At 45.6% G+C, this 25,234-nt stretch overlaps 1 protein-coding gene across 5 annotated transcripts in view; it reads right to left on the bottom strand.

The window, feature by feature from the left end:
* The window catches only part of LOC135547690 (alkyldihydroxyacetonephosphate synthase, peroxisomal-like), a 32,383-nt gene extending 7,171 nt beyond the window's left edge, over window positions 1–25,212 (bottom strand). For 2 of the 5 annotated variants that reach the window (XM_064976922.1, XM_064976920.1), the window contains exons 1-19: window positions 25,019–25,206; window positions 19,987–20,076; window positions 18,415–18,505; window positions 18,186–18,306; window positions 17,910–17,987; window positions 17,424–17,495; window positions 17,120–17,199; window positions 14,349–14,429; window positions 12,682–12,807; window positions 12,244–12,352; window positions 9,860–9,987; window positions 9,213–9,264; window positions 5,448–5,524; window positions 5,227–5,339; window positions 3,922–3,991; window positions 3,247–3,308; window positions 3,044–3,118; window positions 1,969–2,058; window positions 88–187 (exon numbers count right to left, since the gene is read on the bottom strand). In XM_064976922.1, the coding sequence (XP_064832994.1) occupies window positions 88–187; window positions 1,969–2,058; window positions 3,044–3,118; window positions 3,247–3,308; window positions 3,922–3,991; window positions 5,227–5,339; window positions 5,448–5,524; window positions 9,213–9,264; window positions 9,860–9,987; window positions 12,244–12,352; window positions 12,682–12,807; window positions 14,349–14,429; window positions 17,120–17,199; window positions 17,424–17,495; window positions 17,910–17,987; window positions 18,186–18,306; window positions 18,415–18,505; window positions 19,987–20,076; window positions 25,019–25,194 (1,791 nt within the window). In that variant the 5' untranslated portion in view covers window positions 25,195–25,206. Of the gene's footprint in view, window positions 1–87; window positions 188–1,968; window positions 2,059–2,880; window positions 3,006–3,043; window positions 3,119–3,246; window positions 3,309–3,921; window positions 3,992–5,226; window positions 5,340–5,447; window positions 5,525–9,212; window positions 9,265–9,859; window positions 9,988–12,243; window positions 12,353–12,681; window positions 12,808–14,348; window positions 14,430–17,119; window positions 17,200–17,423; window positions 17,496–17,909; window positions 17,988–18,185; window positions 18,307–18,414; window positions 18,506–19,986; window positions 20,077–25,018 lie in introns of those variants that run through there. The other 3 variants (XM_064976925.1, XM_064976923.1, XM_064976924.1) reach the window with 3 other exon arrangements.
* Window positions 25,213–25,234: the final 22 nt, after the last annotated feature.

A 25,234-nucleotide genomic window follows, 5' to 3' on the forward strand; every position in this document is an offset into this window, starting at 1 on the left:
TTCCCTCCTCAGGGGTAACGTTTCAGGTTAGACATGATGCATGTCTCTGAGCGGTTAGGCAGTACAGACTGTGATCCGTAGATTTACCTCCACTTGTTCGTATGTATATACTGGATCCGCCAGTCCTCTGTAGTTGAAGGCAAAGTAGAAGTATATACATGCACCAGAGTCATAGGTCTGAGTCACTCTGCAAGACAGGAGAAATGGGTTTTAACGTCATGATATACGCAACAGAAAATATAGGCTTGTTCACCTTGTGCTTTGTTTTTAAACGCTTTTCCATCACTCGTCCCTCTGCAATTTATCTCCACGAGTTTAAAAATAGGGAAATGTCGAAAATTGTTGAACCAAAATTTATTTTGTAACAATTAATGCTATTTTTTTTTGTAAATAATTTGAATCAGAGGGCAGGCAGACTGAGCTGAGAGGCGGGGCTTTCCCTCTGAACCCAATTCTCCCTCATGGTGTCTGAGAAGCGGAGGAGAGGTGCATTGGATCTGCCAACTTGAATAACGCCCCATTATCAGCACATTGAAACGGCCATCAGTACACTCCGATTGGATCCTCTGAGCTACATTTACAATGGTTCAGAACACAACATGCTTCAACACTGGCTGTCCATGATTGACTTGAAGATGTTGCATATTCATGTGAAAGGAACCAAGAAGCTATAATAAATTACTGTGACAATGTTTTTGCACAGTTCAAAAGATGAAAACAATTAAGGGGCTATTTCTTTCTTTTTCCAAGAAGTGCAGGACTAATGTGACAAAATTAAATGTTTGATTTCCTTTTCATGAACAAATCGATGGACATCATCCCTCTTAGTAGTAATGTGTATTATTGACTCCAGCTCTCTCGAACCAGGGTCAACATGTCTGCGTTGAACATGAAACTAGACCCTTATAATGCAACACTGTGCCTCAGGGATGGAAACAGTGTACAAGTGATTTCCCTGTTTCTTTTCCGTGTTCTTTTTTGTTCTAAGCCCCTTCTGTTGTGGGGAGAGCCGTTGTTCCAGTGACCTGGCCTACCACTCAGCGGGTGCGCGGGCTTCTAGAGGTTAAACGGACAAATCTATCTTGTTGACAAGACTGCAGACGGGAAATGAATGGCTGAAGCATAATCAGGTTGGTCCCTAATTTGTCCCCAGTGAGCAAGAAGCAAGAAATGTTGTGTGTTGCCAGGTCACACAGGAAGGTCACAGGATTCCTCTCCTGTCTGGTCACACACTACAGGCCCACTGATAGCAGAGAACACATCTTAGATGAGAGTCATGGGATCAACCACAATGGTCCAATGCAGATTTTTTTTCAAACTACCTACAGTCCCCCGCACGCACGACCTACAGTCCCCCGCACGACCTACAGTCCCCCGCACGCACGCACGACCTACAGTCCCCCGCACGACCTACAGTCCCCCGTACGACCTACAGTCCCCCGCACGACCTACAGTCCCCCGCACGACCTACAGTCCCCCGCACGCATGCACGCACGACCGACCTACAGTCCCCCGCACGACCTACAGTCCCCCGCACGACCTACAGTCCCCCGCACGACCTACAGTCCCCCGCACGACCTACAGTCCCCGCACGCATGCACGCACGACCGACCTACAGTCCCCCGCACGACCTACAGTCCCCCGCACGCATGCACGCACGACCGACCTACAGTCCCCCGCACGACCTACAGTCCCCCGCACGCACGACCGACCTACAGTCCCCCGCACGACCTACAGTCCCCCGCACGCACGACCGACCTACAGTCCCCCGCACGACCTACAGTCCCCCGCACGACCTACAGTCCCCCGCACGCACGACCGACCTACAGTCCCCCGCACGACCTAGTCGTTGAATCATCTAGCTGGAGACAGACATTACGTAGAGGTTACGCAGAGGTTGTTTAAGATGACCTCCACAATGCCAGCAAGTGTGTTTTAGCAAGGAACAGAGACAGTTGCTAAACGTACCTGCATGAGGTCAACGGTTGAAACTGGACTCCTCTTTCTTTACACTCTCTGATAATTCTCTCCTTGACATTCCGGCAAAGGTCCAATACCCTGAAGACAAGACAACACAGGAAACATATCATGAAGACGTGATGAAAGCCATGTCTGCTTCACATATGACACCCTATTCCCTACAGTCCTATAGGCCCTAGTCAAAAGTAGGGCACTAAATAGGGAATAGGCTGCGCAACACCATGATTTAACACAGTATAACAGGAGACGCTGAGCTGTCTTGAGTTTGAGAAAAGGTGACCTCTGGCCATGAACAGTGGAGTACATTGACAGACAGACAAGTGGAGACTGCAGCAGTGCTTGGTAGAGTGCATTATAGAGACTGCAGCAGTGCTTGGTAGAGTGCATTATGGAGACTGCAGCAGTGCTTGGTAGAGTGCAGTGCTTGGTAGAGTGCATTATGGAGACTGCAGCAGTGCTTGGTAGAGTGCATTATGGAGACTGCAGCAGTGCATTATGGAGACTGCAGCAGGTAGAGTGCATTATGGAGACTGCAGCAGTGCTTGGTAGAGTGCATTATGGAGACTGCAGCAGTGCTAGGTAGACTGCATTATGGAGACTGCAGCAGTGCTAGGTAGACTGCATTATGGAGACTGCAGCAGTGCTGGTAGAGTGCATTATGGAGACTGCAGCAGTGCTTGGTAGAGTGCATTATGGAGACTGCAGCAGTGCTAGGTAGAGTGCATTATGGAGACTGCAGCAGTGCTTGGTAGACTGCATTATGGAGACTGCAGCAGTGCTTGGTAGACTGCATTATGGAGACTGCAGCAGTGCTAGGTAGCTGTGAGAGACTGGCTCCTCTAGGCATGTGCAGCAGAGTGTGGAGAGATTGAGGAGGAGGGGTAATGCTGGTCTGCATGCCTGATCCCTGGCTCCCCCCTCAGGCAGTCTACACAGTGGAACACTGAGCATGCCTGTGTTGGTGTCTGAGTGTGGAAGAGAGGGGGGGTGGGGGCATCCTCATGTGTGGGAAGAGCTGTGGTTTACTAACAGAAAGGGTTTTACATCAAATTAACAGTCTGACCCAATAATGTTGGAGATTCCTGTTCCTACTGGCTGTGTCACTCCATCCCTCTCTCCTCCAGCAGTGTCAGGCAGTCTGAGTGGAGAGTGAGTGTGTGTGAGTGAGTGAGTGAGCTCTTCAAAATGACTGTGAGAAGAGAGTGATGTAGAAGTGTCACACCATCAGAGATACTTGTTCATTTACAAAAAAAGGTTCAACTTTACCTGTCCCAAGGCACCGATGTCTCAAAAGATTCTGCAACTACACAGTAGTCCATCCCCAAGTCCTGTTGATAAAAGACAACAACAAATAAACACGTATTTCTGTACTATTTGGATTATTATTATTATTATTTTTTTTTTTTTTAAAGGGGACAATATGTGAAAAAAATAAAAGTAACTAAATAGTGATTCACAATTTATTTTTTATTTTTTAAACTGCGATTTTCACTGAGGCAATTACTCGTGCCATGATAGCGAGGATGACAACATGACATCCCTGACTAAAACGGAGAGGTCAGATATCTCAGGTCACATTCTGCAGCCGTTGTTTATAAAACCTTTTATTTTAACTGGGCAAGTCAATTAAGAATAAATTCTTATTTACAATGATGGCCTAACCCGGCTAAACCCTAACCCGGATGACGCTGGGCCAATTGTGCGTCGCCCTATGGGACTCCCAATCACGGCCGGATGTGATACAGTGTATGTGTTCCTTCTATCTCTGGACACTGGGAGAAGAGGGGAGAACACGTGGGAACAGAGGAGGAGGAGGAGAGGGAAGATTGATTTACATAAGCATGTCACTACACTCGCAATAACATCTGCTAACCATGTGTATGTGTCCAATACAATTTGATTTGAGAGGAGGGAAAGAACAGAGGGGGAGATATGACCCACCCGGAGGTAAGCGATGACAAAGGTCAGTATGTAGCCTCTCTGCCCATTGTCCTCTCCAGCTGCCAGGCCCCTGGAAATAGATAACAGGGTTCATATTTAAAAAACAGATTCCTCTCTGGCCCGGTCAACTCCCTCAGACCACAGATGCCGGTGGTGCCCGTCACTTCCCCAATGCACAGGTCAATGATTGGATCTCCGTACATGCCTACAAGTCACCCACACATCCATCCATCACCCGCCACGGGTAATCAAATGTTAATCCAATACTAAAATCAGGAAGTGCTCATTAGGAAATCACTGTATTGATTTAGCTGTTCTTTTCCCCCTTGTTTCTTAAAAACAGAAATATCCCTGTCAAGACCCAGCCCATCTATCACAGGCGCTCGACAGGCGATGGTTGACTTGAAATAAATGGAGAAAATAAATTAAATCCACCGCCTGGTAGTTGAGGCCTTATCAATGATTAAACTCATGAATTGTTTAGGGATATTGCCTGAAGGGCACGAAGCCTGTGACCTGAGGAACGAACTGGAAGCTGTGCACTGGGCCAGGAACTTACAAAATCCATAGGCTCACCAACAATAGAATGGAATTTGTCATTAGGTGGTGTTTTAATGAAAGGTTTGTTTATGATGACTAGGTCCCCTCCAAATACTACCACTGCACATTCCCCCCTTCCCTGATACGTGGAAATATTGGACAGTAAATTGTGCCTTCCTGTATTATAGTGATGTTAATAACGTTTATTCTACTGAGACATGTACTTTATGTTCTGATATTTGATTATTGTTGTTGTTGCATTGTCGAGGAGGAACCTGAAGGAAGTATTTCGTTGGATGGTGCGCGTCCCGTTGGACGGTGCGCCCCACACGCGCGTCCTGTACATACAACTAATACAACTTGAAACTAGGATGGTGTGTCCAGGGAAGGAGGGAGTGAGTTGCTACAGTATGAGCTGATTCTTCTGTAATGGTGTGGAACTGTGTGGCTCCAGGCGGGTTGGGGCCCAGCAGCCCTCAGGCACCTCACAGGGGCTTCGCAGCACAGTTTTACTACCAAGTCCCTACTCACGGACTCCTTTGGGACAGCACACACACACACACACGTGTATATTGATTAGTTTTGCCTTTGTTGTCTACAGGGTTGTTACGAAGGGCAAAGAGTTTTCTGAAATTCCACGTGTGCAAGAGCATTGAACATGTCGGGAAAGTCAAAGAGTTTTGTTGCTGTTGTAGCTTAAGTAGAAGACATATTGAATGGAGAATCCCTCTCCAGCTGACAGATCACCTATCTCCACCAACTTACCCAAATGTTTTTGCGATGTCATAAACACGTTTTTCATGCTGCAGGACCCTCTCGCGGTCCCCTTCAAACAGAAGAGTGGCAACCACCAACTGGTGGGGGTCGAAACCTTTCAACTGGGGTAAACAGGGAAATAACCATTTCTTTAACACTTTCCCAAAAAAATAGAAATTACATAAAGAGGAGGAGTTGGGATTCATGCCAAAGCATTAAGAACGCGTTACCTTGGTGATGTAGAACTTCTTTAACCCTTCAACAAAATGTGTGAAAATGGACGACACTTGAGGTTTCAGGGCATGACCTGTGGAAACAGAAAAAGAGAGAGAGAGGGTCAAGTCACTCAACTCAAAGCCAAGTGGACCTCTGTCTTTTGGACAAAACAGTTGAAAGAAACCACTGTCAGTTATTCACACATTTGGTCTCATCTTAGCCCACCCATCTCCTCCCCGTTTCCTCCCGGACTCCCAACAGGGCAGCAGTCACATTTATTTGGGTTTGGGATTTTTTTTTTAAACTGAGGCAAATGAATGGTAACGTGAGCAACTTGACAAGTAACCAGTAGGCTGGCTGCAACAGGGACAATAAATCAGCAGCTTTCCAATGGGGGGGGCTTGACATGGCTACATCAGTCTTCACCAGCCACCGCACGTCTTGGTTTGTTTCTGATCGGACACAAGAAAACGGACATGGACAAGCACAAATGAGGGTCTGGAGCTGATGGGATGGTTATCAATCACAGCAGGGTAGAGTCCTGAGTCTCTACACTTCACAGCAGGGTAGAGTCCTGAGTCTCTACACTTCACAGCAGGGTAGAGTCCTGAGTCTCTACACTTCACAGCAGGGTAGAGTCCTGAGTCTCTACACTTCACAGCAGGGTAGAGTCCTGAGTCTCTACACTTCACAGCAGTAGAGTCCTGAGTCTCTACAGTCCAGGGTAGAGTCCTTGAGTCTCTACACTTCACAGCAGGGTAGAGTCCTGAGTCTCTACACTTCACAGCAGGGTAGAGTCCTGAGTCTCTACACCTCACAGCAGGGTAGAGGAGTCTCTACACTTAGCAGGGTAGAGTCCTGAGTCTCTACACTTCACAGCAGGGTAGAGTCCTGAGCCTCAACACTTCACAGCAGGGTAGAGTCCTGAGTCTCAACACTTCATTCCTTCCCCTCTGTTTCGGTCTCTTCATCACTTCGTTTCCTCATTGTTTCCATTCTAAATCTGATTGTGGATCTTTAGGTGTCCTGCAGCCATCACCCTTTAATGAAATACTCAGTGACCAGAAAGAGAGGGTGATTATACATATAGGGGGTCAATTTCTCTCTTTAATGCACATTTAATTGCCATTCTCATCTGACTAGCATATTGAGATACGTGGCCCTGTATTTTATACTACTTGTCCCATTCTGAAATACAGCAGACCCCTTCACTCAGCAGACAGGGTGATTCAAAAAAAGGGAGGACAAGGCACTATTAAGCCCAAGAAGGTGTCCTATCATAGAGCCCTGACTGAGGTTAAGATATTAGTGAGAAACCTGAATAGCTTCCTCTTGCCTGCTTAAAGCTAAGAAGTGGGAATATAGGGAGCGTAATGAGATCCCAGGGGACTGAAGAACTTTAAAAAGATGTCTGGCACCAACGCCTGATTCCTTCCACCAGACCTCAAGAAACAATTTTGTAAAATTTCAATATAACAACTGCTTAAAATTGTTCCCCCAGTCATTTTTCTATCGGGCTTCAATCCACAAGTCGTGCGTGCAGCTAGCTACTCCACTGGTGAAATAACAATCAATTGAACTCAATGCAATGCAGCAGAGGGCGGAGTAACGCAGCAGAGGGCGGAGTAATGCAGCAGAGGGCGGAGTAACGCAGCAGAGGGCGGAGTAACGCAGCAGAGGGCGGAGTAACGCAGCAGAGGGCGAAAGAAAAAAGCATTGTGAAGAAACGCTGCCAATGCAGTGGTCTTTTCTCAAATGGATTCCAGTTGGGTAAAGAGACGCACACAAAAGCAGGCCAATAAAAAAAATAAAAAAAATAGAACAGCAGAGTGAAGGAATCAGAAATGAAAATAAGGTCAGTCCCAAGCACAGGTTAGTGGGGAGAGCCAGAGAGCAGTCAGAGTACGGCTTCACTTCTGAGCTCCCATGTGATACAAAGATACTTTCTGAAGGCCCTGTTTCACACCGCTGGACTTTTCCCACATTTTGTTGTGTTACAGCCTGAATTTAACATGGACATTTGTCATCACTGGCCTACACACAATACCCCATAATGTCAAAGTGGAATTAAGTTTTCCCAAAAGGTTTACAAATTAACAACAAATTAAAAGCTGAAATATCTTAATAAGTCAATAAGTATTCAACACCTTGGTTATGGGAAGTATTTTTATATATTTTTTATTTATTTAAAAAAAAGAGGCAAGTCAGTTAAGAACAAATTCTTATTTACAACGACGGCATACCACGGTCAAACCCTCCCCTAACCCGGACGATGCTGGGCCAAAGGGACTCACGGCCGGTTGCGATACCCGGGATCGAACCAGGGTATGTAGTGACGCCTTCAGCACTGCGATACAGTGCCTTAAAACCACAGTGCCACTCGGGAGCCTCTCAAGTCTAAATAAATTCGGGAGTAACAATGTGCTTAACAAGTCACTTAAGTTGCTTAAACTCACTGCGTGCAATAAGTGATTTTTGAATAACTCTCATCTCTGTACCTCACACATACAACTATCTGAAAGGTCCCTCAGTCGAACAGTGACTTTCTAACACAGATTCAACCACAAAGACCAGGAAGGATGTACAAGGCCTTGCAAAAGAAGGGCACCTATTATCTACTATTAGTAGATGGTTAACATTTTTTTGTAAGTAAACATTGAATTTCCCTTTGAGCATAGTGAAATTATTAATTACACTTTGACTGGTATCAATACACCCAGTCACTACAAAGATACAGTTGTCCTTCCTAATTAAGTTGCCGGAGAAGAAGGAAACCACTCAGCGATTTCACCATGAGGCCATTGGTGACTTAAACAGTTAGTTTTCTCCTATCACAGTCATTAAAATCTAAGGACAACAATATTGTAGTTCGTGTACAATGCTAACCTAATTGACAGAGTGAAAGACGTTAGCATGTACATGCATCCTATTTGCAATAAGGCACAAAAGTAAAACTTCAAAATATATGTGGCAAAGAAATCAACTTTGTCCTGAATACAAAGCGTTATGTTTGGGGCAAATCCAACACGTCACTGAGTATAACTTAATATTTCCAAGAATGGTGTTGGCTGCAGTTTATGGGTATGCTTGTCATCGGCAAGGACTAGGGAGTTTTTCCAGGATAAAAATAAAATGGAATAGAGCGAAGCACACGCAAAATCCTAGAGGAAGACCTGGTTCAGTCTGCTTTCTGACAGACACTGGGAGACATTCACCTTTCAGCAGGACAATAACCTAAAACACAAGGCCAAATATACACTGGAGTTGCTTAACAAGAGGACATTGAATGTGGGTGGCCTAGTTACAGTTGACTTAAATCCACTTGAATATCTATGGCAAGACTGGAAAATGGCTGTCTAGCAATAACCAACAACCAAATTTACAAGAGGTGGAACAATTAAAAAAAACATATAATGTACAAATATTGTCCAATCAATGTGTGCAAAGCTCTTAGAGACTTACCCAGAAAGACTCACAGATGTAATCACTGCCAAAGGTGATTCTACATGTATTGACTCAGGGGTGTGAATACATATGTAAATGAGATATTTCTGCATTTCATTTGCAAACATTTTTAAAACATGTTTAAACTTTGTCATTACGGGGTATAGTGTGTAGATGGGTGAGAAAAAAAACGAAACAATTTAATCACTTTTGAATTCAGGCTGTAACAACAACTAAATGTGGAATAAGTCAAGGGGTGTGAATACGCTCTGAAGGCTCTGTATCAAAACGGTTTCTTTACAGGGATCAAATGGTTCAGAACGATGTTGACTTACCGAAATGAAACTGTTTGTTATCCATGAGCCGGATGGAAGCCGGTGCACACCTCTGGGAGAGAAAAACAACAACAACAACAACAACAAACTCATTCAGGAGCATGTGTTAAACATGGTAAACATTTCCCCATCCCATACACTGTTGTCGTGAAGTTTTGATCTGCATTACCTTTCGAAATTGAGAGAAAAAAAAACCTTTGAAATAACAGTTGCTACACAACCTCGAGGCACAAGTAGATATTCCTGGTAGTGTGTGGATACGTCCATGACAAGCCAGTGCTCAAAATGGTGGATTCCTTCATTGTGTGTTAAACTAAACCACAGGATTAACCAAGGATTGGAGCTGCATAAACCATACGCATGCAGTCATCGATAATGGCTGCATCAGCACTACCCAATCAGAGCGGGACACGCTTCATTATCATCCCTTCCCAGAATTAGGGGTCTGCCAATCACAACAATATATCATTGATCTGCATAGTTTAGCTACTGTACATACTGTCATATAACCAAAAGATTAAAGATCACAACTACAAGTCACTTTTTCATGTGATTGGATAGATGTGAACTAAAATGTTGTCAGTATACAGGAGGTCTTCAATAGGAAAGACCATACCGTACAAACACAAGATGGAAATGTAATTGACCTGCTTGGCAACCTCTCGTAAGCAGGCCACGCCTGCCTCAAAGTTAGGGAAGACCACCGAGCCATACTTCTGGTACTCTGGGATTGGTCGGATCTTCATCGTTACCTCGGTAACCACACCAAGGGTTCCTAGGGGGAAAACGCAGGGGCGCACATGTCACAGAAACAAAGGGTCTCATAGAATAATGGTTTTAAAATGATAGCCTGGTTGTGTTTTATTGAGTTACTTAAAATGATGCTATAACATTCCTAGCAGCCTTTGGGCGGGTGATGACCAGTGGTGTAGAGAAGAGCATCTAAACCGCAGTTTTTTTAAAAGTGACATTTACACACATTTTGCAGAAAAATGCATTGAAAGTATAGAGAGCATTACTTAGCTCACTGAGAAAGGCGATCAGCGCTTACCCACCCGTCGTTTTTAACCACTACCTCACCGGCAGTGGGCGCCCCGTCGTTTTTAACCACTACCTCACCGGCAGTGGGCGCCCCGTCGTTTTTAACCACTACCTCACTGGCAGTGGGCGCCCCGTCGTTTTTAAACCACTACCTCACTGGCAGTGGCGCCCCGTCGTTTTTAAACCACTACCTCACTGGCAGTGGGGCCCCGTCGTTTTTAAACCACTGCCTCACTGGCAGTGGGCGCCCGTCGTTTTTAAACCACTGCCTCACTGGCAGTGGGCGCCCGTCGTTTTTAAACCACTACCTCACTGGCAGTGGGCGCCCCTCGTTTTTTAACCACTACCTCACTGGCAGTGGGCGCCCGTCGTTTTTAACCACTACCTCACTGGCAGTGGGCGCCCCGTCGTTTTTAAACCACTACCTCACTGGCAGTGGGCGCCCGTCGTTTTTAAACCACTACCTCACTGGCAGTGGGCGCCCGTCGTTTTTAACCACTACCTCACTGGCAGTGGGCGCCCCGTCGTTTTAAACCACTACCTCACTGGCAGTGGGCGCCCCGTCGTTTTTAAACCACTACCTCACTGGCAGTGGGCGCCCCGTCGTTTTTAACCACTACCTCACTGGCAGTGGGCGCCCCGTCGTTTTTAACCACTACCTCACTGGCAGTGGGCGCCCCGTCGTTTTTAAACCACTACCTCACTGGCAGTGGGCGCCCCGTCGTTTTTAAACCACTACCTCACTGGCAGTGGGCGCCCTGTCGTTTTTAAACCACTACCTCACTGGCAGTGGGCGCCCTGTCGTTTTTAAACCACTACCTCACTGGCAGTGGGCGCCCTGTCGTTTTTAAACCACTACCTCACCGGCAGTGGGCGCCCCGTCGTTTTTAACCACCGTATATGTTAATTCTCTCCCGTTATCTGGTGTCATGCTGCTCACAGGAGTCCAGTGAGATCCATCGACTGGGGGGTTCGAGGAAATAAAAAAACAGGTGCATATCAAGGGAAGTCCCGGGACACCAAGTCCTCATTACGCCACCCAGCATGACCCCTGACCCCACAGAGTATCCACTGTTTCTGCCGCTTTATGGGTTATGTTCCACCTTGGTTTAGTGACAGGTGGAATCCTCCCTACCAAGAGGAAGCTCTCCATGTCCAAAATGGCACCCTATTCCCTACTATGTAGTGCAATACTTAGCAAAATTATTTCCATTAAAAAAAAAACAGATGTTTTCCTAAAGACTTAAATGACTGTTTATGAACGTTGAGACTGAGAAAATATCCACAATAATTACATATCGTCAGGTCAAGTGGAGCCATACGCTGTCTTGGACTATTTTTGCTCTGAATTCACACAGTAATGATGTGACTCAATCATGATCACATACCCTGGGCCTCCTCTCAGGGGGCCTGTCACACCCACACTGTGGTGGAGGTAGAACTGAGAGAGACAGAGACAGACAGACAGACAGACATATTTACTTCAAACTATTTTTGTCACTGATTTGAAGGTCATTTAAAAAAAAAAAAAAAAGATGGTCTAAATTAAATACATTATTAGTTAGGCTTTCATTAGCAGATGTGCTTTAAGTAAACATTGTAATGAGTCCAGATGGAGAGCTCTGCCCGGCTCCCAGTGTATAGTCAGTAAACAGCTTGCAGTGCTTTGTTAGGCGCATGTATCCACAGCTGTTGAGCACTGCAGTGCCCAGGAGTCCCTGCACTTCCTCAACCTGGCATATGGCAGTATTGTCACTGGGCTCTCACTAGGACAGGGTGGGACAGAAGGGGTGGGGGACAAGGACATGACACACAGAGGCCCAAAACCAATACCCCCCACCCCCCCCCATAACTGCATCTCTTCTCCCACCCTGGATGAAGTTAGCCAGTCAGGTTATTACATTATACACACACACACTGCACAGACAGGGTCGACTTACAATCTTGTTGAAGTCATGATCCCTGGGAGGAGTGTTGAGGTGAGTCTTACCTTCTGAGCCCAGGATGAAGTGGTGGATGTCTGGCCCAGTGGACGTGCGTGGCCCCTGGCAGCTCTTCTCTATCACCCCTCGAGGGGTCACCGCCTTTATGTGGATCACCTGGACATACGACAAACAAGATGGCAGCTCAAGTCACTTAGCTTGACTTTAAAATCACAGCAGAGAAGAGTGATGAAATAGCCAGGTTAAAACAAGCGCCATTTCGGTTGCCGAGTTCCTATTCAAGGCTAAATTTGGTCAATCATTGGCAGAGCTTAAACAAAACAAGCAGGCTCCTTCGTCACAGGAAATCCAAATAGAATGGTTCCCATACATTAGCATGACGCAAGTCTGTTTTGATTGGCTCACCTGCAACTTCCCGTTACAACCTTTTGTCCATTTACAAATCGCCCAGTAAGATCAGAGTTAGTCACAGAGAGGGAACGTACCAGGTCCTCAATGTTACCATATACGTTCTTCTTCATGCCTGATGCTCTAGTAGCCACCCAGCCGCCCAGCGAACTGAACTCCATGGAGTCTGGCTCATGCCCCATACAGTAACCACTCTCGTTGAGCTGGGGAAGAGGGAGAGTGACAAAGAACCACTCATCAGTATTCATAGGAGCAGAGGTTAGACCAAACTCAGTCCTGGCAACCCCACGGGTGCACGTTTTGGGTTTCTGCCCTAGCACTACACAGCTGATTCAAATAACCAACTCATCCTCAGCAAGCTGTGATTATTTGAGTAAGCCATGTTGTGCTAAGGCAAAAAAACAAAACATGCACCCAACTCCTGGTGTAAACCACTAAAACCACAACAATTTTAAATATGAAACCAAATCACAATCAAATTCCTCTTCCACCACTGGATTCAATGATGGGCTTGTAAGGGGCTTTTGTGTTCAAATGATGGGCTTGTTAAGGGGCTTTCATGTTCAAATGATGGGCTTGTTACGGGGCTTTCATGTTCAAATGATGGGCTTGTTAAGGGGCTTTCATGTTCAAATGATGGGCTTGTTAAGGGGCTTTCATGTTCAAATGATGGGCTTGTTAAGGGGCTTTCATGTTCAAATGATGGGCTTTCATGTTCAAATGATGGGCTTGTTAAGGGGCTTTTATGTTCAAATGATGGGCTTTATGACACCATATTTTTTTTTTTTTTTTTACAACAGCCTAAAATGAACCACAAAATATAAGTGGAGGAGAAGAAAAACTGAAAGGGGGGAGTAAAAAGATGTAGCTTCAGATGTGGTCTCGGTGCCGGGGCCCCTGGTCTCGGTGCCGGGGCCCCTGGTCTCGGTGCCGGGGCCCCTGGTCTCGGTGCCGGGGCCCCTGGTCTCGGTGCCGGGGCCCCTGGTCTCGGTGCCGGGGCCCCTGGTCTCGGTTCCGGGGCCCCTGGTCTCGGTTCCGGGCCCCTGGTCTCGGTTCCGGGCCCCTGGTCTCGGTGCCGGGCCCCAGCAGCATGCAGGCATGGCCTACTCTAATGGCTCCCGTCTACCAGGTGACGTGAGGAGTCAGGCCGTGCGTTCATGGCACTGCTCTCCCCGACAGGCAGCTTTTAATGCAGAGCCATCTGCTCCGTCAAAATGGCCCCTCTATATGCAAAGGTGGAGCCAGTTTGAGACACAGAGCACGCATTCCTTCACGTCAAACACAGCCTCCTTCTCAATTTTTCGAAATTAGCTTGATGGTGCCATCTGCTCATCGCCCGAGCCTCAAGCTCTAAACGTAGTTACCTCTTCTCCTATTCAGACCTGCCTAGCATAGGATCTCTGCACTCCCTGGAAACCATTAACCCAGGGTGGAGAGAGGCATGGCAGGCTACAGGTGAAAGATCCTGTAGAAGACAGCTTATACTTGGGGCGGCAGGGTAGCCTAGTGGTTAGAGCGTTGGACAAATTCAAATCCCTGAGCTGACAAGGAACAAATCTGTCGTTCTGCCCCTGAACAAGGCAGTTAAACAGTCATTGAAAATAAGAATTTGTTCTTAACTGACTTGCCTAGTTAAATAAAAGGTCAAATAAAAAATACTTACCCATCCTTGCAACAATGAGCCCTTGCATGGGAGATCATTCAGCATGAAATGGCTTAGTATGTATGAGGGCAAGGCACTTACTAATCTCTCCAGGTCCTGACCGATGATGCCAGCTTCAACGTGGGCGACTAAATTCTTCTCGTCGAGCCACAATATGCGGTTCTGCAGATAAAGACAAAACTAATGAGCTCAAAACATTTCACTGCTTACATCATTTAGACCAAGTTCCCCAACTGGTGGCCCACAGGTGGTTTTATGGAGTTTTCTATTGTCGGACATAAAATACTATAAAAAAAAAAAAAAACACCTGGAGATCAGCTCCAAGTGATTTAAATTTGATAAATCTGTTCCCAAGTATTCTACGCAGAATAGAAAGACAGGTGATCATATACAAATGTAAGCAAGGCTTTAAATTATTATGTTTTAGTCAAATATATCGGTTTGGGCTTCTTGCAGTCAATCTGCGGTCTACAAATGATTTGTAATTATGTTCTGGCTCCCCGATCCCGCGGCTGAATCTCGTTGATCATCCCTGGTTTAGACCACTAGGACAAACACAATGCCTTAAGTTTAGCCCTGATGAAAAGCATGCTGTGTCGGATACATCCCATACAGGTTAGAGGGAGAGAATTTTAATGATTGGAGTAGTAGTGTTGACAGCATATCCAAGGATGTTCTCTAAAACTGCATTCACCAAATTAATTACATCAAAAACATCTTCGTTCTAGAACCTCCAAAAAAGGCCAGTATGCAGCCTTTTATAATGACTGTGAGAAAAAGCCTGATGCTACGGTGACCACAATATCTATCAACGAGAAAGGTAATAACAACCAAGCTCGTGTTTTGGGAGGGGGTATTTCAGTAGCACCTTGTGACATACGAACATGTGGCTGTCGTTAGCAGAAGACTGGGCCGTGGGGAGGACACAGTGTTAGTCAGATTCCAAAAGGTTACCCTCTCCAGTCACCCCCGGAACAGCTTGAGCCATCATTCATTCTCCAGAGGTAATAAAGTGTCTCCTGCGGTCATACACAGTCTTTCATGTGACTCCCTCAGACCCGCTATGCCCTGTGACCCTTGACCCAGCGCACGGGTATTTACGTCACCTCCTCAGTGACTGCTGGACTAGCAATGTCCAGACCGCCAATACATCACCTGGGTAGACAGCTGTCCAACAGTTCTATGATACAGTACTGATACTAAATGCTGTTTCCGATTGGGTTTCCTTCCCTCACAGTATTTTTCTCTGAGGAAAAAGTTTAGCAAATTTATGATTCTCCGAAAGTAAGATAAAGAGAGTGAGACAGCTGGACGTCTGAATAAGCTTTGACGTGGATATAGGAGCGTCCTCCGTGCTGACCGACCCCCGTCTATCCTGCCGTGAGAGCGTCCTCCGTGCTGACCGACCCCCGTCTATCCTGCCGTGAGAGCGTCCTCCGTGCTGACCGACCCCCGTCTATAGCGTCCTCCGTGCTGACCGACCCCCTCTATCCTGCCGTGAGAGCGTCCTCCGTGCTGACCGACCCCGTCTATCCTGCCGTGAGAGCGTCCTCCGTGCTGACCGACCCCGTCTATCCTGCCGTGAGAGCGTCCTCCGTGCTGACCGACCCCCGTCTATCCTGCCGTGAGAGCGTCCTCCGTGCTGACCGACCCCCGTCTATCCTGCCGTGAGAGCGTCCTCCGTGCTGACCGACCCCCGTCTATCCTGCCGTGAGAGCGTCCTCCGTGCTGACCGACCCCCGTCTATCCGTCTATCCTGCCGTGAGAGCGTCCTCCGTGCTGACCGACCCCCTATCCTGCCGTGAGAGCGTCCTCCGTGCTGACCGACCCCCGCTCCGTGCTGACCGACCCCCGTCTATCCTGCCGTGAGAGCGTCCTCCGTGCTGACCGACCCCCGTCTATCCTGCCGTGAGAGCGTCCTCCGTGCTGACCGACCCCCGTCTATCCTGCCGTGAGAGCGTCCTCCGTGCTGACCGACCCCCATCTATCCTGCTGTGAGAGCGTCCTCAGGGCTGACCGACCCCCATCTATCCTGTTGTGAGAGCGTCAGACATTCACAGCAACAAAAAAAAAGCTCTAACGTCGCAAAAGAAATGGCCCGTAACACTTGGCTTTCTATTGTCCATACAGAGAGTATATAGCCAGCTGATCTTGTGCAAGACGTTATACGGTCTGTAAAACTAAGATGCATCATTCACATACAGATACAAGGTTTTACTCTAAGTACAAAAACCTTATGAACACCTGCTCTTACCATGACAGACTGACCAGGTTGAAAGCTATGATCCCTTAATGACGTTACTTATTCAATCCACTTCAATCAGTGTAGATGAAGGGGAGGAGACAGGTTAAGGAGGATTTATAAGCCTTCAGACAATAGAGACATCCATTGAGAATGTGTTCCATTCAGAGGGTGAATGGACAAGACAAAACATTGAAGTGTCTTTGAACAGGGTATGGTAGTAGGTGCCAGGCGCAGCAGGTTTGTGTCAAGAACTGCAACGCTGCTGGGTTTTTCCGCGCTCAACAGTTTCCCTGTGTGTATCAAGAATGATCCACCACCCAATGGACATCCAGCCAACTTGACAAAACTATGGGAATCATTGGAGTCAAAAATGGGCCAGCATCCCTGTGGAACACTTTTGACACATTTGCCCTGACAAATTGAGGCTGTTCTGAGGGAGAAAAAAGGGTACGCAGTGTATACTTGTTACTATAGAAACAGTACAGTTGTGTTGAGACAAAGGGCTTTGTGGAGCAGATCCTTGTATGGAATAAAAGCATTGTTTACAGATGTGCGACTCTCAGAGTGGATCTAATGTGTACTGTCTCCAAGTCAGTTCATTCCCCACCATCTGGGAAGTATCCAGAGAGACGATGCAGCGGGTCTCCTCCGGGGGGCACTCTAGAGCACTGGTCACACTGGTACCTCCTGGATGGGGGACAGGAGACGAGAGGGGTTAGGGTTAGGACATCACCAGGGGGAAAGCTCTGGGTCCTAGCAGCAGGCTATAACCAGCACTTTCCCTGGTCAGGCCACAAGGAAAAAAAAAAAAAAACAGGGCATACCATTCTAATCAAAAATATATTGTAAAGTTTGTAAAAAACATAAATCAAAACATTATAATATTGGGTTTGCAACAGTGAAAGACTCACCGCCGTATGGTATCAAACAAACATTGTGCTTGCACGCCAGCTCCACAACTTTCACCACATCGTTGTGGCAGTCTGCAGAGGCATAGGATACAGAACAATATCTTGGATGGGCATTTTATCCCGTGTCATTTTCTAAACACACAGCTATATGTTAGTGTTACATCGATAACAAGAGTAGCAACGGCACAGAGTCTGCTAAATCAAATTCCAGCCATCAGTCAACACAAATTTGCATGATAAAAAGGTGCCAGCCGTAACTGTAGCGATCTGCCATGATCCATGACGATACTGTGCTGGGCCTGGTGTACTGGGTGTCCAACGCCCTCCCCCTGACGCTTCTTATTAAGCCACCTCTCATACATATCAATATCCCTATGCCTCGGCAGAGATTAACCCTTAAAATAAAAACCTGAGCCAGGATGAAGAGAAGCAATGCATTGTGGGAGGGAGGGAGGGGGTGGAAACGTGAGTTGATGTAAAACTCACTTGGCCACACCACCATGTCTGGAACACGCTCAAATTTCTTCCCTTCTCTGAGAGCAAAGATTTCATGTAGGCAATGACCTGTTAACACAAAGTAATTAAAAAATATATATACTACAACAAAAGCAATTATGATTGTATGATCAGTAGAATTAGTGCGATGTTCATAATACTGTTGTGTGTCTATGTACCGCATGTGTAAGACTAAAGATGGCATCACACACTGTCTGTATGAGACCCAGTCCCCTGCAGGACCGGAGCATTCCCAGCATGCCTCACCGTGGGCACGGAACACCCTGTCCTCCGCCTCATTGGAGAATGGGATGCTTGTGGCCTTCAGGTTCTCTACGAATGCCTCGTTCAGTCTGGGCGGCGGCACAGCGCTGGCATTCAGGAGTGGCTGGGACAAAGACATGGGAGGAGGAGGAGCCATTAACTGGTCGCCGGCTGCCGTCATTGGAATTCACACCAACAGGAAACATGGGGGTTGAAAACCAACGGCACTTACTGTCGCAGGGCTTTTATGCTTCACACTGGCACCAAAGGTATTTTCAAACCAGTCCTGCAAACTGGGCAGGGTCATCCCACTTAGCCTATACCTGCAATGAACCAAAAAACACACAGGCTTAAAAGATATCTTTACCCAAATCATAAACACATCCCCTCTGACATAGGTGTTACGCTGGGGAACTGCTGAAATACATACGGTCTGTTATGGGTATGGAGTCGGTGTGTGGTTGTTTGAGCTTAGAGGTTATTAGGTGAGCCTAGTGACCACGCTGTCCCTGTGGCGCCAGCCCAGGCCAGACGCTGTATAATCTAACTGCTGGCACAGTAGAGGCCAACACACCAGGGAACTGTAGTCCGTCTTTGTCCAGCAGACCATTAAAAGACACTCCTTAATGAAAAGAGGAGAATTCTCATTCACGTTCATTTCTTCCATCTCTCAAACCACGCATGAGAAAGCACAGAACAGGAAATGTCGTTGATACAACTTCTAGTAAAGACTAACAGAGGAACCATTTGCTACTCAGCATCCTGTAAAAATCACATCACGTCGCTTGGCTTTTAAGTCTGACAGGCTTTCTGTTCCGAAACCCATACGCCACCATCTCTGCCTCGATCATACAGGACAAAGATAAAAGGTTCAGAACAGAAGGTGTTGTGCCAAAGAAAACAGATCCATTCTGCAGCCAGTGTGCATTCAAGTCATACCCTCGTTATCAGAGAGATTTGAGAGACAATAACTTAGGCTTCTTAAAAAAAAAAAACGCACAGAGATTCAAACTGATCACTTCACACATCAGCACTCAACATATTTCCAACAATTGTTCCCATGACAACTGTTAGTAGAAACAAAACAAAAGCACCAACCCCTAGTCAATGGTAAGAAGAAACATTCCATGAAAGGTAATAAGGGCAGTTTCAAACAGTTGATAATCCCACTCATTGACCGGATGTCTGGGACTAAATCAAAACATGATAAACAGAGTACCGATACCAGCCACTAGGTGGCACTAGTACCCCACTCTGAATGAGGCTGGAGAGGAGTGGGAGGTTTTCAAATCAAAAGTCTATTGATAATGTACACCAGGGTTTTCCCCGAAACTCGATCCTGGCCCTTTTGTTTATTGCCCTAGCACTACACAGCTGATTCAAATAATCAAAGCTTGATGATGAGTTGGTTATTTAAGTCAGCTGTGTTATGCTAGGGCAAAAACACACAAAAATGCATCCATGAGGGGGCACCAGGACCGAGTTTGTGGAAACCCACGTTTGGCACACAGTTCAGCAGGAGTTATAGCGGGTGCAGTGAAACGCTTATGTTACTGACTCCTAACAATGCAGTGAAATGTCAAACGAGTACGCCAAAAATCAACTATTTAAATACATTAAAAATCAAGAAATGTCGGGAACCAGTTTTAGGTGGTAGCCTGTGCAAAGGAGTGAACAACTAAGACTGAGAATTCTATCAACACATGTGAATAGATTATTTAGCCTACAGATCGTCTGAGACAATCCAGATTTTCTTCCGTGAGAGTAAAACAACAGTTGAAAATGTTGAGACAGTATTCTGTACCTTTTGCCTGTGAATTCTGCTCGACCGTTCTTGTTAAAGAGGAATTTGGAGTCACTGTACCCCCAGCCATTCCACTTCATAATCTCCTGCCTGGGAGAGAACAAGAAACAGTTGGTCAATTTAGTTAATGTTAGTAGTAGAAGCTAATGCTGTAATAACGCTGTCAGTGACGACACAGGTCAAATGTCAAGGGACCAAGACAATGCAAGGAAGCACTTTTAAAAGACCAATGACTTGCACCCTCATACTTGACATCCTGTTGCACAGTAGGCTAGTATTTGGATTAGTGGTCTATTTGCAAATGGGGAATGTGTTGTAGTTCCCTTGTTTTGCCATCCGTTATTCAAAAATGGGTTTTCCACGTCGTGGCTCTCCCGTTATTCAAAAATGGGCTTTCCACGTCGTGGCTCTCCCGTTATTCAAAAATGGGCTTTCCACGTCGTGGCTATCCCGTTATTCAAAAATGGGCTTTCCACGTCGTGGCTCTCCCGTTATTCAAAAATGGGCTTTCCACGTCGTGGCTCTCCCGTTATTCAAAATGGGCTTTCCACATCATGGCTCGCTGTTATTCAAAATGGGCTTTCCACGTCGTGGCTCTCTGTTATTCAAAATGGGCTTTCCACGTCGTGGCTCTCCCGTTATTCAAAATGGGCTTTCCACATCATGGCTTGCTGTTATTCAAAATGGGCTTTCCACGCCGTGGCTCTTCCTTAGTGTATTGCAGTATGGGAAGCTCCAGTCACACCTAGGCCTGGTCTCAGAGGTGGTCGTTCCCCTGTGGACTACACACAGCCAACTACAAAAGCCTGTAGGCACATTAACAAATGGGGAAGAAAACCTGTTACCTTCAAACAGCATGAACAGCAGTCATTAGACAGAGAGTGGCTTAGATCTCATTCCAAGGGGGAGCAGCATGATGAATAACCACAGATGATGATCATTAGGAGAAAAGGTGTGGCCAACGAAGGTTGGGTATATCCTCCGAAAAGTGTTCCAAATAAATACCATTTTCGGCTTAGCATTATGCTAAATCAGGTGAGAGGATTCAAGAAACAAGTTTGAACACTGAACTGACAGTATCAGGCAGAATTTTAGTATCTCCATATATCTACTGAATAATAAAAAATAATAAAACTGACAGTTTAGTAAATGTGTTTCTTCGTCTGTGTTAAATCACTACGCTCATGCCAAGGGAATGCTTTTCAGATATTCCTCGCCAGAGGAATCAGGCCACTACGGCAGCCGGCCAGAGGAAACAGGCCACTACGGCAGCCGGCCAGAGGAAACAGGCCACTACGGCAGCCGGCCAGAGGAAACAGGCCACTACGGCAGCCGGCCAGAGGAAACAGGCCACTACCCCTAGGAGGGATCCATACCTTAAGTTGGTACACATGGTTGAGAAAAACCCATGAGGACTGCCTGCCAAACAGGCAGCCAGTGTAATTTATGAGGAGCCTGGGAAATGAGAGAGAGAGCGACATACTCTCAATGCCAGTCTATCACAGCCTGTCATCTCAACGGACCATAACACAACTCTGTGATGTCCTGTCACAACCTCAACAAGCAGAAGAATACAACTGTCCAGAGATGAATGAATTTATTGTATAATTAAATGGAAGCAACGGCCGTCTGGCCTCAAAGAGCTGGGGGAATCTTTTGAAGCTACGGAAACAAATATTACACTGCATGATGATGACCAGACCATTAGGCTAGTAATTAGCTGCTAGATCAGCGCCTTGTTCAAAAAGTAGCCTTGTTTTGTGGCTGCCATCAAGTTATTACAACAGAATGAGTCAATAAGTCAAGAAGTTAGACTGTTGATTTTACAAACTCTGAATTGTAACTAAAATATATATATATATATAAAAAATTAAGAAGGTTAAAAGAAGGTTAAAATGCCATTTGAAACGATGGGTGCAAATGTATAGGTTGTTTATGAAGTAGGTCCAATCCAGACTGACATTCCAGCAAGACTAGGACCAGTTAGCCCAGCTTTGTAGCAGGGAACATTCCTACTCTCCAGTGATAAGCGCAATTCTACAAAATGTGAGCAATGAGGGTAAATTCATGAAGGTAACATTTATGCGTACAGATAACAATACAAGTTGTACTCAACATTATTTTTACATTGGAAAATGGGGGTGGGCTCACACTGGAGAATTAGGCATAGACAGCTTTATAATTTATTGTCATAATTAAAAACATTTTTGGGCCACTCGTCAGCACAAAATGACCATACATTTGGCAATAGAGAGAGACCAACAAACCAGCAGAAATCTGGCTTCCAGGTTAAACCAAACTCATCGCGCAAGAAAGGTGGCATTGGGGCAATTCCACAGTAACAGAGTGATGCTGAGTGATGCTGAGTGATGCTGAGTGATGCTGAGTGATGCTGAGTGATGCTGAGACTCAGATTTTTCACTTACATATTTTCTTTTTTAAAGGGCTGCAATATGCAGAAATCACTCAGCCATTTCCTGGTTGCTAAAATTGGAATAGTTCGCCTAATTTCAGTTTGTGACAAAACAAGCAATATATAGTGTAGAGAATCACTGTACCTGCTAAACCACTGTGAAACATCTTTTCAATAACCAAAAACATTGTACTTTTCAACTGTTTTTAACTAAAATTATAGAATGGGAATTAGCGCACATACAATCGATCAAAAATGTCTTTACATTTTAGTCATTTAGCTGATGCACTTATCCAGAGGGACTTACAGGAGTGAGTGCCTACATTTTCATATTTGTTTGTCCTTGGTCCCTCGTGGGAATCAAACCCACAACCCTGGCTTTGCAAGTGCCATGCTCTACCAACTGTGCCACACGGGGTCTTTCTTTCTTAGACTTGCTTTCAATCTATAACTTAAGATTTTAATTTTAATGTAATCCTTGTGCATACAGTTGTATGGTTTGTTTAACTTTGCAATATTTGTTTTTTGTTTGACACATTTGAAAGTGAGAAATCTGAGTCTAAGCATCACTCTGTTAACATGGAATTGCCCATAGCCTAACTGACCAACAGGTTATTTATTTAACCTTTAACTAGGAAAGTCAGTTAAATTTACAATGACGGCCTACCCCGGGACAAACACTAACGACGCTGGGCCAATAGCGCGCCGCCCTATGGGACACCCAATCAAGGCCGGTTGTGATACAGCCTAGAAATCAAACCAGGGTCTGTAGTGACGCCTCTAGCACTGAGATTGCAGTGCCTTAGACCGCTGCTCCACTCAGGAGCTCACCTATAGGGTTCATCTAAGATAAGCCTCAGCACTTCTGCTTCTCAAAAAAAACATACATTCTATATTAATATCAAACATTTCCCAACTGCACAATGAAGACCTTCGCCCATACCCGGGCTCGATCCAGGGACCCTCTGCACACATCAACAACAGTCACCCACGAAGCATCGTTACCCATCGCTCCACAAAACATTTCCCAACTGCACAATGAAGAGCCATACATAATACATCAATAAATCATTAACATTCCTGTGGTAGAACGATGGTAACACTTCCTCACACAGGCCACGTCACAGTTAAATGCAGGATAATGGATTGTTCAGTGTTACATGGGTGAGTGGTTCATGCAATACAGCCTCTAAGAAATGCAAATATGGAAGTGTGGTCTAAGGCATATCTGACACGAGCTGTAGTAGGTAGTTTAGCGGTTGGAGCGTTGGGCCTGTACATGAAAGGTCGCTGGTTCGAATACCCGAGCTGATAAGGTGACAATTGCCCTTGAGCAAGGCACGTAACCCTGATTTTATTTTTATGTCACTACAGCACGATTGTGAAAGCTTTAACATTCAACTCGTCTCGTTACGAACTGATTGTCAGACCACCACAGGTCTTGGCCAAATCAGATCCAAGTTTAAAGTTAACTGCTCAACTTTATCCCATTTCTGAATCTGGAAAAACATTAACCTCCAGATAAAAATGTGATATGTGTGGGCGGCAGGGTAGCCTAGTGGTTAGAGCGTTGGACTAGTAACCGAAAGGTTGCAAGTTCAAATCCCCGAGCTGACAAGGTACAAATCCGTCATTCTGCCCCTGAACAGGCAGTTAACCCACTGTTCCTAGGCCGTCATTGAAAATAAGAATTTGTTCTTAACAGACTTGCCTAGTTAAAAAAAATATAATGAATATAAAAAAAAATATATTACCATTATAATGATCCCTATAACTAACTATACTAGCTATAACTAACAATATACATGTATAATGGAATAGGCTACCTTGAAATAGTCGCAAGCTGATCTTGTGGTTTTACATAAACTTCAGCTGCCCACTGTCACGAGCGGCTCGTGTGGGTCTTGCCGATTAAACTCAACTCCTAGATTTACGATGGAGTTGAGCGACGACTAGTGGTGTCAGACTGGAGCTCCGAGGTCAGATACAATGAGTGTTTATCATAACCTACTAATTCCAGCACCTAAAAGAATAGCCCGCAATTAAACAGAACACTTGTGTGTAATTCCAGTCTATTCTTCTGGGTTCTGGGTTCTGAAATCAGTAGTTTTGTTTAATACAAAAAAGAAAAAGCATTTTATGTGGTGTAGCAGCTCCAGTCCGCCCACACTAGTCGCCGCTCAACTCCATCGTAAATCTAGGAGTTTAGTTGGCTAGTGTGGGTCATATAACGCAGGCAAGCTATGACAAATTTGGTACAATCCTAGTGTAGGATTGACCTGAACTTTAATTTCAACAGGGTGAGAGATCAAAACATTACTGAAAAACATTTTAAATAAGTAGCCTAGCTAACTACAATTAAAAAGATTAGCATAGAATATAGAATACAGTCCCGCCGCACCCACTTCAATGAATGAACACTTTGTTTAAGGACCACTACCGCACATTCTGCTGGCTCATTTTCTTAGCTAAATTAAAGCAGAGATGTCTAAATAATATGTCAAGGGAGATCTGTTTGTAAGACACCAATGATGTGTTTTTAAATGACAAGATAGCATGCCAGTATGTATAGCCCTCATATTCAGCCACTTCTACCCTATTACCACCGCCAATTCCTACCTCTTTCTCGGCACCGTCCCTTTATTCTCTTCCGTTGAACCAGTCGCATCGATTTTGCATTCTTTTGCGATAATTCCCGAGTTACCGTCCTCATGTTTATGTAAATGCGCTGCAATTCTGCTTAATCTTTGCTGTGCAATTCGTTGCCTGTCGGAGCTATTGTTGTTTGACGCCATACTGCTTCCGTGTTTGTGCACGGAAAGGCAGCTGTCACAG

Source organism: Oncorhynchus masou, chromosome 10 (assembly GCF_036934945.1).
Source record: "Oncorhynchus masou masou isolate Uvic2021 chromosome 10, UVic_Omas_1.1, whole genome shotgun sequence".
Lineage (NCBI taxonomy): Eukaryota > Metazoa > Chordata > Actinopteri > Salmoniformes > Salmonidae > Oncorhynchus > Oncorhynchus masou.